This window comes from Trichomycterus rosablanca, chromosome 18, assembly GCF_030014385.1.
Source record: "Trichomycterus rosablanca isolate fTriRos1 chromosome 18, fTriRos1.hap1, whole genome shotgun sequence".
Classification (NCBI taxonomy): Eukaryota; Metazoa; Chordata; class Actinopteri; order Siluriformes; family Trichomycteridae; genus Trichomycterus; species Trichomycterus rosablanca.
In genome coordinates, this window is record NC_086005.1 from 18,426,328 (window position 1) to 18,440,179 (window position 13,852).

Genomic DNA, 13,852 nt, shown 5'->3' on the forward strand with positions numbered 1-13,852 from the left:
ACTTGACATTGACCGTGTTGTCATCCCGTTGGCGGCACACTGGTAAATCCCTCCGCGTTTATTTGTGTATATATATTTGTGTAGTTGCCAATTAAATAAACATTTAATATTATCCAAACAACCATGTAATTGTATGGGGCATAATAACAACATTATGTTCATTTATAAATAGTTAAACTGTACTATACTGTCGATAGGCGCATTGTATAGTTCCTTGGGCGTAACAGTGCAGGGATACAGCGGTGTAGTTGAATTATTAGTTCGGCCCTTTGTTTCTCCGCATACGTACAAGTTCTCCAGAAAAGAACATTTGTTTGTGAGTACAAATTATATTATTTAATGCCACTGCGTAGTTCATTGTTTTTAATATAATTATACTTATTGTATTAGTTTTATATTTATAGGAATTTGGCTACATTTCATTTTGCTTTGAAGGCGTATAATCGCGCGTCCTGTTTTAAGATATAATTGTATTTGATGCTTTATCAACAAATGTAGCTATAATTTTAATTTGGTTTTCTAAAAATTACCCACTAATGTACAGGTTAATAGTATGGCATTCTGTCTAAACTGCATAAATATTTTGAGACTTCGGTTAATGCGTTGTATAAAGTTAAGCTCGCTAGCTGCTAAGACCTGACTAGTTACTTTAATGTGACGCAGCTTATCTCTGGCTATCTAGCTACATTTCATGCATATAATTGACTGTTTTATTTGTTCAAATTATTAATTCTATCCCCCCCCCCAAAAAAAAAACTAAACAATGCCATACCAAACTGTCTGTTTACAGTTCCCCAAAAAAGTGGAGACACATTTTACCTTAGTACAAACTTCGATTATGTATTTAACTGTAAAACGCCTCGACCGTGATACCTAAGGTATGACATACCTTACTGTATTTTATCCTGATTAATTGTATTTGCTATTGTTTTTTAGTAAACGAGGATGTGTTGAACGACCTAATAAATTTTTATTCGAGCTGTTTATTTTTTTTTATAACATAACATTTTTTTTTTTTGTGTTGCATTGAGTATTTAGTGTGACTTAAACCCCGAGTGTTAATGATTTACTGTAATAACGTTCTAATGTAATTCTGACTTTCCCAGCATAAAGATGCAGATCTTTGTGAAGACCTTGACTGGCAAGACCATCACCCTTGAGGTGGAGCCCAGTGACACCATTGAAAATGTGAAGGCTAAAATTCAGGACAAGGAAGGCATTCCTCCTGACCAACAGCGTCTGATCTTTGCTGGTAAACAGTTGGAAGATGGCCGCACCCTCTCTGACTATAACATTCAAAAAGAGTCCACCCTTCATCTTGTCCTACGTCTTAGAGGAGGCATGCAGATTTTTGTGAAGACCTTGACTGGCAAGACCATTACACTGGAGGTAGAGCCCAGTGATACCATTGAGAATGTCAAGGCCAAGATTCAGGACAAGGAAGGCATTCCTCCTGACCAACAGCGTCTGATCTTTGCTGGTAAGCAGCTGGAGGATGGACGCACCCTCTCTGACTATAACATCCAAAAGGAGTCCACCCTGCATCTTGTTCTTCGTCTTAGAGGAGGCATGCAGATCTTTGTGAAGACCTTGACTGGAAAAACAATCACTCTAGAGGTAGAGCCCAGTGATACCATTGAGAATGTCAAGGCCAAGATTCAGGACAAGGAAGGCATTCCTCCTGACCAACAGCGTCTGATCTTTGCTGGTAAGCAGCTGGAGGATGGACGCACCCTCTCTGACTATAACATCCAAAAGGAGTCCACCCTGCATCTTGTACTTCGTCTTAGAGGAGGCATGCAGATCTTTGTGAAGACCTTGACTGGAAAAACAATCACTTTAGAGGTAGAGCCCAGTGATACCATTGAGAATGTCAAGGCCAAGATTCAGGACAAGGAAGGCATTCCTCCTGACCAACAGCGTCTGATCTTTGCTGGTAAGCAGCTGGAGGATGGACGCACCCTCTCTGACTATAACATTCAAAAAGAGTCCACCCTTCATCTTGTCCTACGTCTTAGAGGAGGCATGCAGATTTTTGTGAAGACCTTGACTGGCAAGACCATTACACTGGAGGTAGAGCCCAGTGATACCATTGAGAATGTCAAGGCCAAGATTCAGGATAAGGAAGGCATTCCTCCTGACCAACAGCGTCTGATCTTTGCTGGTAAGCAGCTGGAGGATGGACGCACCCTCTCTGACTATAACATCCAAAAGGAGTCCACCCTGCATCTTGTTCTTCGTCTTAGAGGAGGCATGCAGATCTTTGTGAAGACCTTGACTGGAAAAACAATCACTCTAGAGGTAGAGCCCAGTGATACCATTGAGAATGTCAAGGCCAAGATTCAGGACAAGGAAGGCATTCCTCCTGACCAACAGCGTCTGATCTTTGCTGGTAAGCAGCTGGAGGATGGACGCACCCTGTCTGACTACAACATCCAAAAGGAGTCCACCCTGCATCTTGTTTTGCGTCTTCGTGGAGGAAACTAAGCTGTTAATTCAGATCTTTAACCTGGTTCGGTAACCCGTTGTGTGTACCTGTTACTCTTAAAGTTCAATAAAAGTTACACTTCTTAAAAGTTGAAACATACCTCACTTTGTTTCTTAGATTAATACAATTAATATTTTAAGGTAACTGTTATACAGATTATTATATAATCTGTTGAATTTAAATTAAATATTTGATTATTGCTATTTTTGCTACTTCCTTTAACATGGCAAAGCACATTTCTATACATGTATAGGCTTGTACCATCTTAAGATTAATTACATTTATCTTTTAAAATAAATAGCTTTCAATCATGGTTAGGCACTGATTTGATTCACTGGCCTTTTGAGTAGCATTTACCCAAGCTTAAGAGTTGCTTTTAATGTCTAAGTAAATGTTTAATGACTAAACAAATGAAGCTAATAATAGGTGATTGGTGCATTTAGAATAAATATTACTATGTACATCCATTTTAATACTGACCAGTAGGTGACACCAAAGTTTTAATATGACTTTATTTTGAAAATTTAGTTTTCCTTTTTTATATTGTTTCTTGAAAGTCCTCTGTCAAGACTTGCTGATTGGTTTTCTGGTAAATCATCCTAATTGAATGATTGCTCATGGTAAGTGTTACTATCATTTCACATATGCTTACCATTTACATGCATGTTTGCCTCAATTGGCCCATGGATATTCTGGACTGAGTGTAGAAAGCAAATGTATGAACTATCTTTCATGCTTTTCAGATTCTGGAGTGTTACTGGAAACACTGGAAGACACTAAAAACACATTACCCATAAAGTGGACTATAATTTAGAACTAACAAAATAGAATTCTTGTATCTGTTAATAAAAAAAATGCAACTTAGCAGTCAAACCGGTGTGTACTTTCAGTGCATTGCACAAGTGTTTAAGCACCTGCCCCTTTGGTCAGGCGGCAGAGTGGCTCAGTGGGTAGCACTGTCGGCTCACGGCAAGAAGGTCCTGGGTTCAATTTCCAGGTGGAGCGGTTCAGGTCCTTTTTGTGTGGAGTTTGCATGCTCTCCCCATTTCTGTGTGGGTTTCCTCCGGGAGCTCCGGCAACATTTTGCTCAGTTTGCTAGGGGAAACACTTTTGTCTTTGTTGTTGTATATTGCACCAGAAAATGCAAAGTTGTTAATGGAAGTTTGGTCTGGACTGCATGCAGGCTAGTCTAGCACCTGCCCTCTCTTACTACAAAGTCATGTTGTGTAACATGCAGAATGTGGAAAGTGCAAAAAAAAAAAAAAAAAAGCAGTGTTTCTTACATTGACTTTCATTTAATGACAGAGTATGAACTCAGTTTATGTTTTGTCCGATTAACTTCCTTTAATTTGTTAATATACATCCATTACTTCATTTCAGGCCTGCACACAATTCTTCACACAACACTCAATCTTTATTTGAGGACCATTGTTTTTAAACATTTCAGTAATGTTCTCATGCATTTGACTGTCACGCTAATAAAGCTTTAAAAATCCTGTGCAAAGATAGAAGAAGCCACTGGATGAAAAAACGTCTCTGCAGTATTCTGTACATCAGGTCTTCATGGCAGAGTGGCAAAATAGGAGCCACTGTTGATTAAAATTCAATACACATGTAAAGAACACTGGCAATATTAGAAAAAAAGATTCACTCATCTAATGAGATGAAAATTGAACTATGCTATGCTTTTTACTGGCAGGGACAGGGAGACTGGCAGGAGGAGAGCAACATGAATGAAGAAAACCTCCAGAAAACATGTAAACTCAACAGGCAATAGTTTGCCTTCAACTGGACAATATGGGTGATTAAGTGCAGACTATTGGGTAAAAATATCAATTATATCCCTTTGACAAATTCACAACACAATAAAATGTAAAAAAAAAAAAAAAAGTCACAGCATCTGAACACTTGCTAAATTCAGTGTATATAAGTTCTGCTTTATCTTTCTGGGCAGCAGTATTGTCTGAGAGACTTCTTGGTCCTCTAGACGTGGCTTGACCTCCACAGTTCTTTTTTACTACCTTTCCTTAATGACAGAAATCTAAATTTGTGCTAAAAATCAGCTAATTAGGTTCACAGATTAAAAGGTGTTCAAACCGAGGCATATACTTACTTCGTGTTTGTGCTATACTTACTTCGTGCATGAAATATCCGATAATAGGTTAAAAGTTCATGGTAAAGGTGCTTGCATGTCTTAGGATATCTGACCAATGTCCTATAAAATTAATGAACAATTTTAAAATTGCAAGTCTGCTAAAAATAATTGTAACCTTGAGGAATTTGAAGGCAATTTGCCATAACAAATAAGAAGAAACTAAAGCAAAGGTAAGAAAACTGAACTACAATGCTACAAAAATGTTAATATATATGTATATATATACTGATCATCCATAACATTAAAACCACCTCCTTGTTTCTACACTCACTGTCCAACTTATCAGCTCCACTTACCATATAGGAGCACTTTGTAGTTCTACAGTTACAGACTGTAGTCTATCTGTTTCTCTGCATACTTTTTTATCCTGCTTTCACACTGTTCTGTAATGGTCAGGACCACCACAAAGCAGGTATTATTTAGGTGGTGGATGATCTCAGCACTGCAATGACACTGACATGGTGGTGGTGTGTTAGTGTGTGTTGTGCTGGTATGAGTGGATCAGACACAGCAGCGCTGCTGGAGTTTTTAAATACCGTGTCCACTCACTGTCCACTCTATTAGACACTCCTACCTTGTTGGTCCTCATTGTAGATGTAAAGTCAGAGACGATCACTCATCTATGCTGCTGTTTGAGTTGGTCATCTTCTAGACCTTCATCAGTGGTCATGGGGTGCCGTTGGCTGGATATATTTTTGGATATATAGATATACTATTCTCAGTCCAGCAGTGACAGTGAGGTGTTTAAAAATTCCATCAGCATTGCTGTGACTTATCCACTCATGCCAGCAGAACACGCACTAACACACCACCACCATGTCAGTGTCACTGCAGTGCTCAGAATGATACACCACCCAAACACTACCTACTCTAGCAGGCTAAAAATGTATGTTAAGAAACAGGTGGACTACAGTCAGTAATTGTAGAACTACAAAGTGCTTCTGTATGGACAGTGAGTGTGGAAACAAGGTGGTCATATACAGGGGTTGGACAAAATAACTGAAACACCTGGTTTTAGACCACAATAATTTATTAGTATGGTGTAGGGCCTCCTTTTGCGGCCAATACAGCGTCAATTCGTCTTGGAAATGACATATACAAGTCCTGCACAGTGGTCAGAGGGATTTTAAGCCATTCTTCTTGCAGGATAGTGGCCAGGTCACTACGTGATGCTGGTGGAGGAAAACGTTTCCTGACTCGCTTCTCCAAAACACCCCAAAGTGGCTCAATAATATTTAGATCTGGTGACTGTGCAGGCCATGGGAGATGTTAAACTTCACTTTCATGTTCATCAAACCAATCTTTCACCAGTCTTGCTGTGTGTATTGGTGCATTGTCATCCTGATACACGGCACCGCCATTGGATGCACATGGTCCTCCAGAATGGTTCGGTAGTCCTTGGCAGTGACGCGCCCATCTAGCACAAGTATTGGGCCAAGGGAATGCAATGATATGGCAGCCCAAACCATCACTGATCCACCCCCATGCTTCACTCTGGGCATGCAACAGTCTGGGTGGTACGCTTCTTTGGGGCTTCTCCACACCGTAACTCTCCCGGATGTGGGGAAAACAGTAAAGGTGGACTCATCAGAGAACAATACATGTTTCACATTGTCCACAGCCCAAGATTTGCGCTCCTTGCACCATTGAAACCGACGTTTGGCATTGGCACGAGTGACCAAAGGTTTGGCTATAGCAGCCCGGCCGTGTATATCGACCCTGTGGAGCTCCCGACGGACAGTTCTGGTGGAAACAGGAGAGTTGAGGTGCACATTTAATTCTGCCGTGATTTGGGCAGCCGTGGTTTTATGTTTTTTGGATACAATCCGGGTTAGCACCCGAACATCCCTTTCAGACAGCTTCCTCTTGCGTCCACAGTTAATCCTGTTGGATGTGGTTTGTCCTTCTTGGTGGTATGCTGACATTACCCTGGATACCGTGGCTCTTGATACATCACAAAGACTTGCTGTCTTGGTCACAGATGCGCCAGCAAGACGTGCACCAACAATTTGTCCTCTTTTGAACTCTGGTATGTCACCCATAATGTTGTGTGCATTGCAATATTTTGAGCAAAACTGTGCTCTTACCCTGCTAATTGAACCTTCACACTCTGCTCTTACTGGTGCAATGTGCAATTAATAAAGATTGGCCACCAGACTGGTCCAATTTAGCCATGAAACCTCCCACACTAAAATGACAGGTGTTTCAGTTATTTTGTCCAACCCCTGTATATACTGTACAGTGGTGTTCAAAAAAATAGCAGTCCAACACCATTAACCTGATAAATCACTGTTTTTAGTAGAAATGCTATTTTTGCAAAAAATTTACTTGAAAGTGTAGTAGAGTAATGAAAACAAAACAAACCCAACAATTAGGACATGCATGCCGCTCATTCTGAATAATCGAAGCATTGATTGAAAGGGGGTTGTTCAAAATAATAGCAGTGAGGTGTTCAGTTGGTGAAGTCATTCATTCTGCAGAAGAATGGGTGTCAATTTTGGCCCTTATTTAAGGTAGGAGGGTGGCAAATGTTGCACAGGTTGGTCATAGCACATTTCCTTTTGAAGTACTGGGTAAAATGGGTTGTTCCAGACATTGTTCTGATGAACAGCGTACTTTGATTAAAAAGTTGCGTGTAGAAGGAAAAAACATACAGAGAAGTGCAGCAAATTATTGGCTGCTCATCAAAAATGATCTTAAATGCCTTGAAGTGACAACCAAAACCTGAAAGATGCGGAAGGAAGTGTGGAACTGCTGTTCGAAAGGATCAAAGAATAGCCAAAATGGCAAATACTCAGCCAATGATCACCTCCAGAAAGATCAAGGAACATCTGAAGTTACCAGTGAGTACAGAAGATGATTAAATGAAGCCAAGTTACCAGCAAGAACTCCTTGCAAAGTCCCGTTGTTAAGAAAAAGACGTGTCCTGAATGGGGTAAAATTTGCCAAGGAACACATTGACTGTTCCAAAGAGAAATGGCTCAACATTTTGTGGACTGGTGAAAGCAAAATTGTTCTTTTTGGGTCTAGTGGCCGTAGACAGTATGTCAGACGACCCTCGAGCACTAAATTCAAGCCAAAGTACACTGTGAAGACAGTAAAGCATGGTGGAAGAAGAAATGTCCTTAAAATGGGTGTTTTAACATGACAATGACCCAAAACATCTTGGTTACAGACAAACAAGATTGAGGTAATAGAGTGGCCAGCAGTCCCAGAGAGAACTTGTGGGCTGACATCTGAAATGCGTTCTTTTGAGGCAAAACCCAAAATTGCAGAAGAACTGTGGAATGTAGTCTAATCATCCTGGACTGGAATACCTGTTCAGAGGTGCCAGAAGTTGGTCGACGCCATACAACACAGATATCGGAAACAATTGTTATGTCACTAAATATTAGTTCAGTAATTTAAAGTAAAGTGAAACCTCAAACATTTTCAGTTTATACATAAATTTTTTGAGTTTTTAAAGAAAAATGCCTAAAAACAGCCTAAAATTCATTTTTCTTAACTTTCTGTAAAGGATTGACACAAACTGGCTACATTTTGTTAATGTTTTGATTTAGAATTAAAAGTGTAGTATTTTCAGTGCATCTGCATTTATGGAAATAAAAGTTATTATAACGATTTTGTGCTTTATTTGCTTTTTTTAAATCACTGCTATTTTTTTGAACACCACTGTATTTATATATATATATATATATATACTGTATATATATATATATATATATATATATATACACACCCTGCCTTGCCAAAAACACTCTAATATTTTGTTGGACCGCCTTTAGCTTTGATTACGGCATGCATTCGTTGTGGCATCGTTTCCACAAGCTTCTGCAATGTCACAACATTTATTTCTGTCCAGAGTTGCATTAATTTTTCCCCAAGATCTTGTATTGATGATGGGAGATTTGGACCACTGCGCAAAGTCTTCTCCAGCACATCCCAAAGATTCTCAATGGGGTTCAGGTCTAGACTCTGTGGTGGCCAATCCATGTGTGAAAATGATGTCTTATGCTCCCTGAACCACTCTTTCACAATTTGAGCCCGATGAATCCTGGCATTGTCATCTTGGAATATGCCTCGGAATATGCCCGTGCCCGTTAGGAAACCATAAGCACCTTTTTTTCTGGTAGAGTCCTACAGGCCAGTTACACTTTTACACCAGACTTATCATCTGGCTGGTGGTGAATGCAGTAGCAACTGAGCAATGTTCAGGAACATTTAACGTCTAATTTTAGTTGTAGGCTTTGTGAGTTTATTGCAGAGGCAATTGAAGTTTAATCCATCTAGTAATATATATTTTTGAGGTGGGAGGACATCTGGGTGAATTCCTAACATCAGCAACAATACAGCAAGCAGAGGTGAAAATCAAACTCCCCGAATCTATGCGGCATAAACACAACCTACTGGCTTGCAGTTTCATTGTGAGCTGTACAGTGAGTGCAATACATATTAAACAGGGTAAAACTGGCTTTAGCCTATCAATGTTTTGTATATTTATATATAAAATAAATAATTATATGACTTGGCACTGTGGTAAGTGTTTTCTGCCAAACTGTCTGTGTGGTATTTTGAATGTTATGCTCATCTTTGTTGAAGCTATAGAGACAGTGTAAGTTAATTTCCTTCAGGATCAATAAAGTATCTATCTACAGTGGGGTCAAAAAGTATTTAGTCAGCCACTGATTGTGCAGGTTCTCCTACTTAGAAAGATGAGAGAGGTCTGTAATTTTAATCATAGGTACACTTCAACTAAGAGACAAAATGAGAAAAATTGTAGACCTGCACCAGGCTGGGAAGGGTGAATCTACAATAGGCAAGCAGGTTGTTGTGAATAAATCAACTGTGGGAGCAATTGTAAGAAAATGGAAGACATAGAAGACCATTGATAATCTCCCTCGATCTGGGGCCCCACGCAAGATCTCATCCCGTGGGGTCAAAATGATCATGAGAACGGTGAGCAAAAATCCCAGAACTACACAGAGGGACCTGATGAATGACCTGCAGAGAGCTGGGACCAAAGTAACAAAGGCTACCATCAGTAACACACTACGCCGAGAGGGACTCAAATCCTGCAGTGCCAGGCGTGTCCCCCTGCTTAAGCCAGTACATGTCCAGGCCCGTCTGAAGTTTGCCAGAGAGCATATGGATGATCCAGAAGAGGATTGGGAGAATATCATGTGGTCAGATGAAACCAAAATGGAACTTTTTGGTAAAAACTCAACTCGTCGTGTTTGGAGGAAGAAGAAGAACCCAAGAACACCATACCTACTGTGAAGCATGGGTGTGGAAACATCATGCTTTGGGGCTGTTTTTCTGCAAAGGGGACAGGACGACTGATCCGTGTTAAGGGGAGAATGAACGGGGCCACGTATCGTGAGATTTTAAGCCAAAACCTCCTTCCATCAGTGAGAGCATTGAAGATGGAACGTGGCTGGGTCTTCCAGCATGACAATGATCCCAAACACACCACTCGGGCAATGAAGGAGTGGCTCCGTAAAAAGCATTTCAAGGTCCTGGAGTGGCCTAGCCAGTCTCAGACCTCAACCCCATAGAAAATTTGTGGAGTCCGTGTTGCCCAGCGACAGCCCCAAAACATCACTGCTCTAGAGGAGATCTGTATGGAGGAATGGGCCATAATACCAGCTACAGTGTGTGCAAACCTGGTGAAGACTTACAGGAAACGTTTGACCTCTGTCATTGCACACAAAGGTTATGTTACAAAGTATTGAGTTGAACTTTTGTTATTGACCAAATACTTATTTTCCACCATAATTTACAAAAAAATTCTTTAAAAATCCTACAATGTGATTTCCTGGATTTCTTTTTCTCATTTTGTCTCTCATAGTTGAAGTGTACCTATGATGAAAATTACAGACCTCTCTCATCTTTCTAAGTAGGAGAACCTGCACAATCAGTGGCTGACTAAATACTTTTTGGCCCCACTCTATCTATCTATCTATCTATCTATCTATCTATCTATCTATCTATCTATCTATCTATCTATCTATCTATCTATCTATCTATCTATCTATCTATCTATCCATCCATCCATCCATCCATCCATCCATCCATCCATCCATCCATCCATCCATCCATCCATCCATCCATCCATTTAAGCCTAGTGGGTCGAGAGCTTGAATCCCAGCTCTGCCAAGCAGACACTGTTGGGCCCTTAAGCAAGACCATTAACCCTCTCAACTCCAGGGGCGCCGTACGATGGCTGACCCTGCACTCTGCATGCAATTAAAGAATTTTGTTGTACTGTACACCTGTACACCGACTAGGCATAACATTATGACCACTGACAGGTAAAGTGAATAACACTGATTATCTCTTCATCTAGGCACCTTTTAGTGGGTGGGATATAATAGGCAGCAAGTGAACATTTTATCCTCAAAGTTGATGTGTTAAAAGCAGGAAAAATGGGCAAGCGTAAAGATTAGAGCGAGTTTGACAAGGGACAAATTGTGACAACTACACAACTGGGTCAGAGCATCTCCAAAACTGCAGCTCTTGTGGGGTGTTCCCGGTCTGCAGTGGTCAGTATCTATCAAAAGTGGTTCAAGGAAGGAACAGTGGTAAACCGTTGACAGGGTCATGGGCGGCCAAGGCTCATTGATGCACGTGGGGAGTGAAGACAAGCAGACAAGCTACTGTAGCTTTTTGCTGAAGAAGTTAATGCTGGTTCTGATAGAAAGGTGTCAGAATACACAGTGCATCTCAGTTTGTTGCGTATGGGGCTGCATAGCTGCAGACCAGTCAGGGTGCCCATGCTGACCCCTGTCCACCGCCGAAAGTGCCAACAATGGGCACGTGAGCATCGGGACTGGACCACGGAGCAATGGAAGAAGGTGACCTGTTTTGATGAATCATGTTTTCTTGTACATCACTTGGATGGCCGGGTGCGCTTAGCTGGGGAACATATGGCACCAGGATCAGCAAGCCGGCTGAGACAGCGTGATGCTTTGGGCAATGTTCTGCTGGGAAACCTTGGGTCCTGCCATCCATGTGGATGTTACTTTGACACGTACCACCTACCTAAGCATTGTTGCAGACCATGTACACCCTTTCATGGAAACGGTATTCCCTGATAGCTGTGTCCTCTTTCAGCAGGTTAACGCGCACTGCCACAAAGCAAAAATGGTTCAGGAATGGTTTGAGGAGCACAACAAGTTTGAGGTGTTGACTTGGCGTCCAAATTCCCCAGATCTCAATCCAAGCGAGCATCTAAGGGATGTGCTGGACAAGCAAGTCTGATTCATGGAGGCCACACCTTACAACTTACAGGAGTTAAAGGATCTGCTGCTAACATCTTGGTGCCAGATACCACAGCACACATTCAGGGGTCTAGTGTAGTCCATGCCAGTGGGAACCAACACAGTATTAGGAATGTGGTCATAATGTTATGCCTGATCGTGTACATGTATATATCACAAATGAAGGCATTCTTCTTCTCCAGGTATTTCAGTTGCATTTGTGTGAATGAGTAAAGGAGTGGGTGAATCACTGAGAATAAAAGTAAATAATAATAAATGAATAAAATAATAATAAAAAGTAATAATCAGCTCCACCTACCATATAGAAGCACTTTGTAGTTCTACAATTACTGACTGTAGTCCATCTGTTTCTCTGCATGCTTTGTTAGCCCCCTTTCATGCTGTTCTTCGATAGTAAGGACTCTCCCAGGACCAATGCAGAGCATGTATTATTTGGGTGGTGGATCATTCACAGCACTGCAGTGACCAGAGGCGATTCAACCTGCCTGTGGGCCCAGGGGCTACGGCTGCTTGTGGGCCCCCACATATAGTTTTCATAATCAGTACACAACACAAGACAAAAGAGTTCAGTGGCGTAACTAGGAGCTCATATATACAGTATATAGGTCTAGTAATGTTAAGCAAGTTACAAAGATTCCCAAAATCCCTTGCTGTGCACTCACTGTGTATTGTGATTACATGTATTTTGATATTTCATTGTCTTTATTGATATTTCATTTTTATATTTTACTTTACAAAAATATTGTCGTGTTTTTACTTTCACTATCACAGCACTTTACCGCTAGCATTAGCCAGATGCTACTGTAGAGGGCCGGCTCACCTAGCCGCTGTCCGGCGGGGATGCTACGAGTCTTTTGCTGTGCGGTGGTGGAGGTGTGGGAATAAAGGCACACGACAGGGTAGAGTCACTTTAACTGTTTAGTCAGGACTTCAATGAGCGTTACAACACTTTATACCGCCTAGTTCCAGAACCCGAACTTCATGCCGGGACCAAGGCGAGTCTAACTAAACTAACTGCAGGACGTCCGAACGCACATATATAAACCTGGTGCTGCATTCTCATTGGCTGAGCGGAATGTCACTCACATACTAGCTCTAACGTTCACGTCGCTTAACTGAAACCACCAATCAAGCTTCCCCATTCTTATTAACCAAAATAACAAAATAAATAAAAAATAAAACAGCCAATCGGGGCCCTCAATTATTCGGGGCCCCTGGGCTGAAGCCCAGGTAAGCCCGTGCATTAAATCGACCCTGGCAGTGACACTGACATGGTGGTAGTGTGTTAGTGTGTGTTGTGCTGGTATGAGTGGACAAGACACAGCAATGCTGTTGGACTGAGAATAGTCCACCAACCAAAAATATCCAGCCAACAGCGCCCCATGGGCAGCGTCCTGTGACCACTGATGAAGGTCTAGAAGATGACCAACTCAAACAGCAGCAATAGATGAGTGATCATCTCTGACTTTATGTCTACAAGGTGGACCAACTAGGTGGGAGTGTCTAATAGAGTGAACATGGTAACACACCACCACCATGTCATTGTCACTGCAGTGCTGAGAATGATCCACCACCTAAATAATACCTACTCTGTAGTGGTCCTGTTCATTGAAGAACAGGGTGAAAGCAAGTTAAAAAGTATGTAGAGAAACAGATGGACTACAGTCAGTAATTGTAGAACTACAAAGTTATTCTATATGGTAAGTGGAGCTGATAAAATGGACAGTGAGTGTAGAAACAAGGAGGTGGTTTTAATGTTATGGCTGATCAGTGTATTGTATCCCTTAAATAAACTATTCATGAAATGCATTTTCAGGCATGTGATTAAAAAATCAATTGTTTCTCCCCTTTAAAAAGTCCTAAAGCTTTTTTCTTGAATAGAAAAATGTAGTTCATTTTACTCCACCCCAGCCTATCCCTGTTTTGTAA

At 41.1% G+C, this 13,852-nt stretch overlaps 1 protein-coding gene across 2 annotated transcripts; it reads left to right on the top strand.

Annotated features, from left to right (window-relative positions):
• Positions 1 to 1,113: 1,113 nt before the first annotated feature.
• ubc (ubiquitin C) lies at positions 1,114 to 2,487 on the top strand. 2 transcript variants are annotated; one of them, XM_063013727.1, is made up of 2 exons: positions 1,114 to 1,884; positions 1,978 to 2,487. In XM_063013727.1, the coding sequence occupies exons 1-2, from the start codon at positions 1,114 to 1,116 to the stop codon at positions 2,485 to 2,487; spliced, it is 1,281 nt and encodes a 426-aa protein (XP_062869797.1). The 2 variants fall into 2 exon arrangements, with proteins under 2 accessions (XP_062869797.1, XP_062869796.1); XM_063013726.1 differs by having other exon boundaries at positions 1,114 to 2,487.
• The last annotated feature ends 11,365 nt before the right edge of the window (positions 2,488 to 13,852 follow it).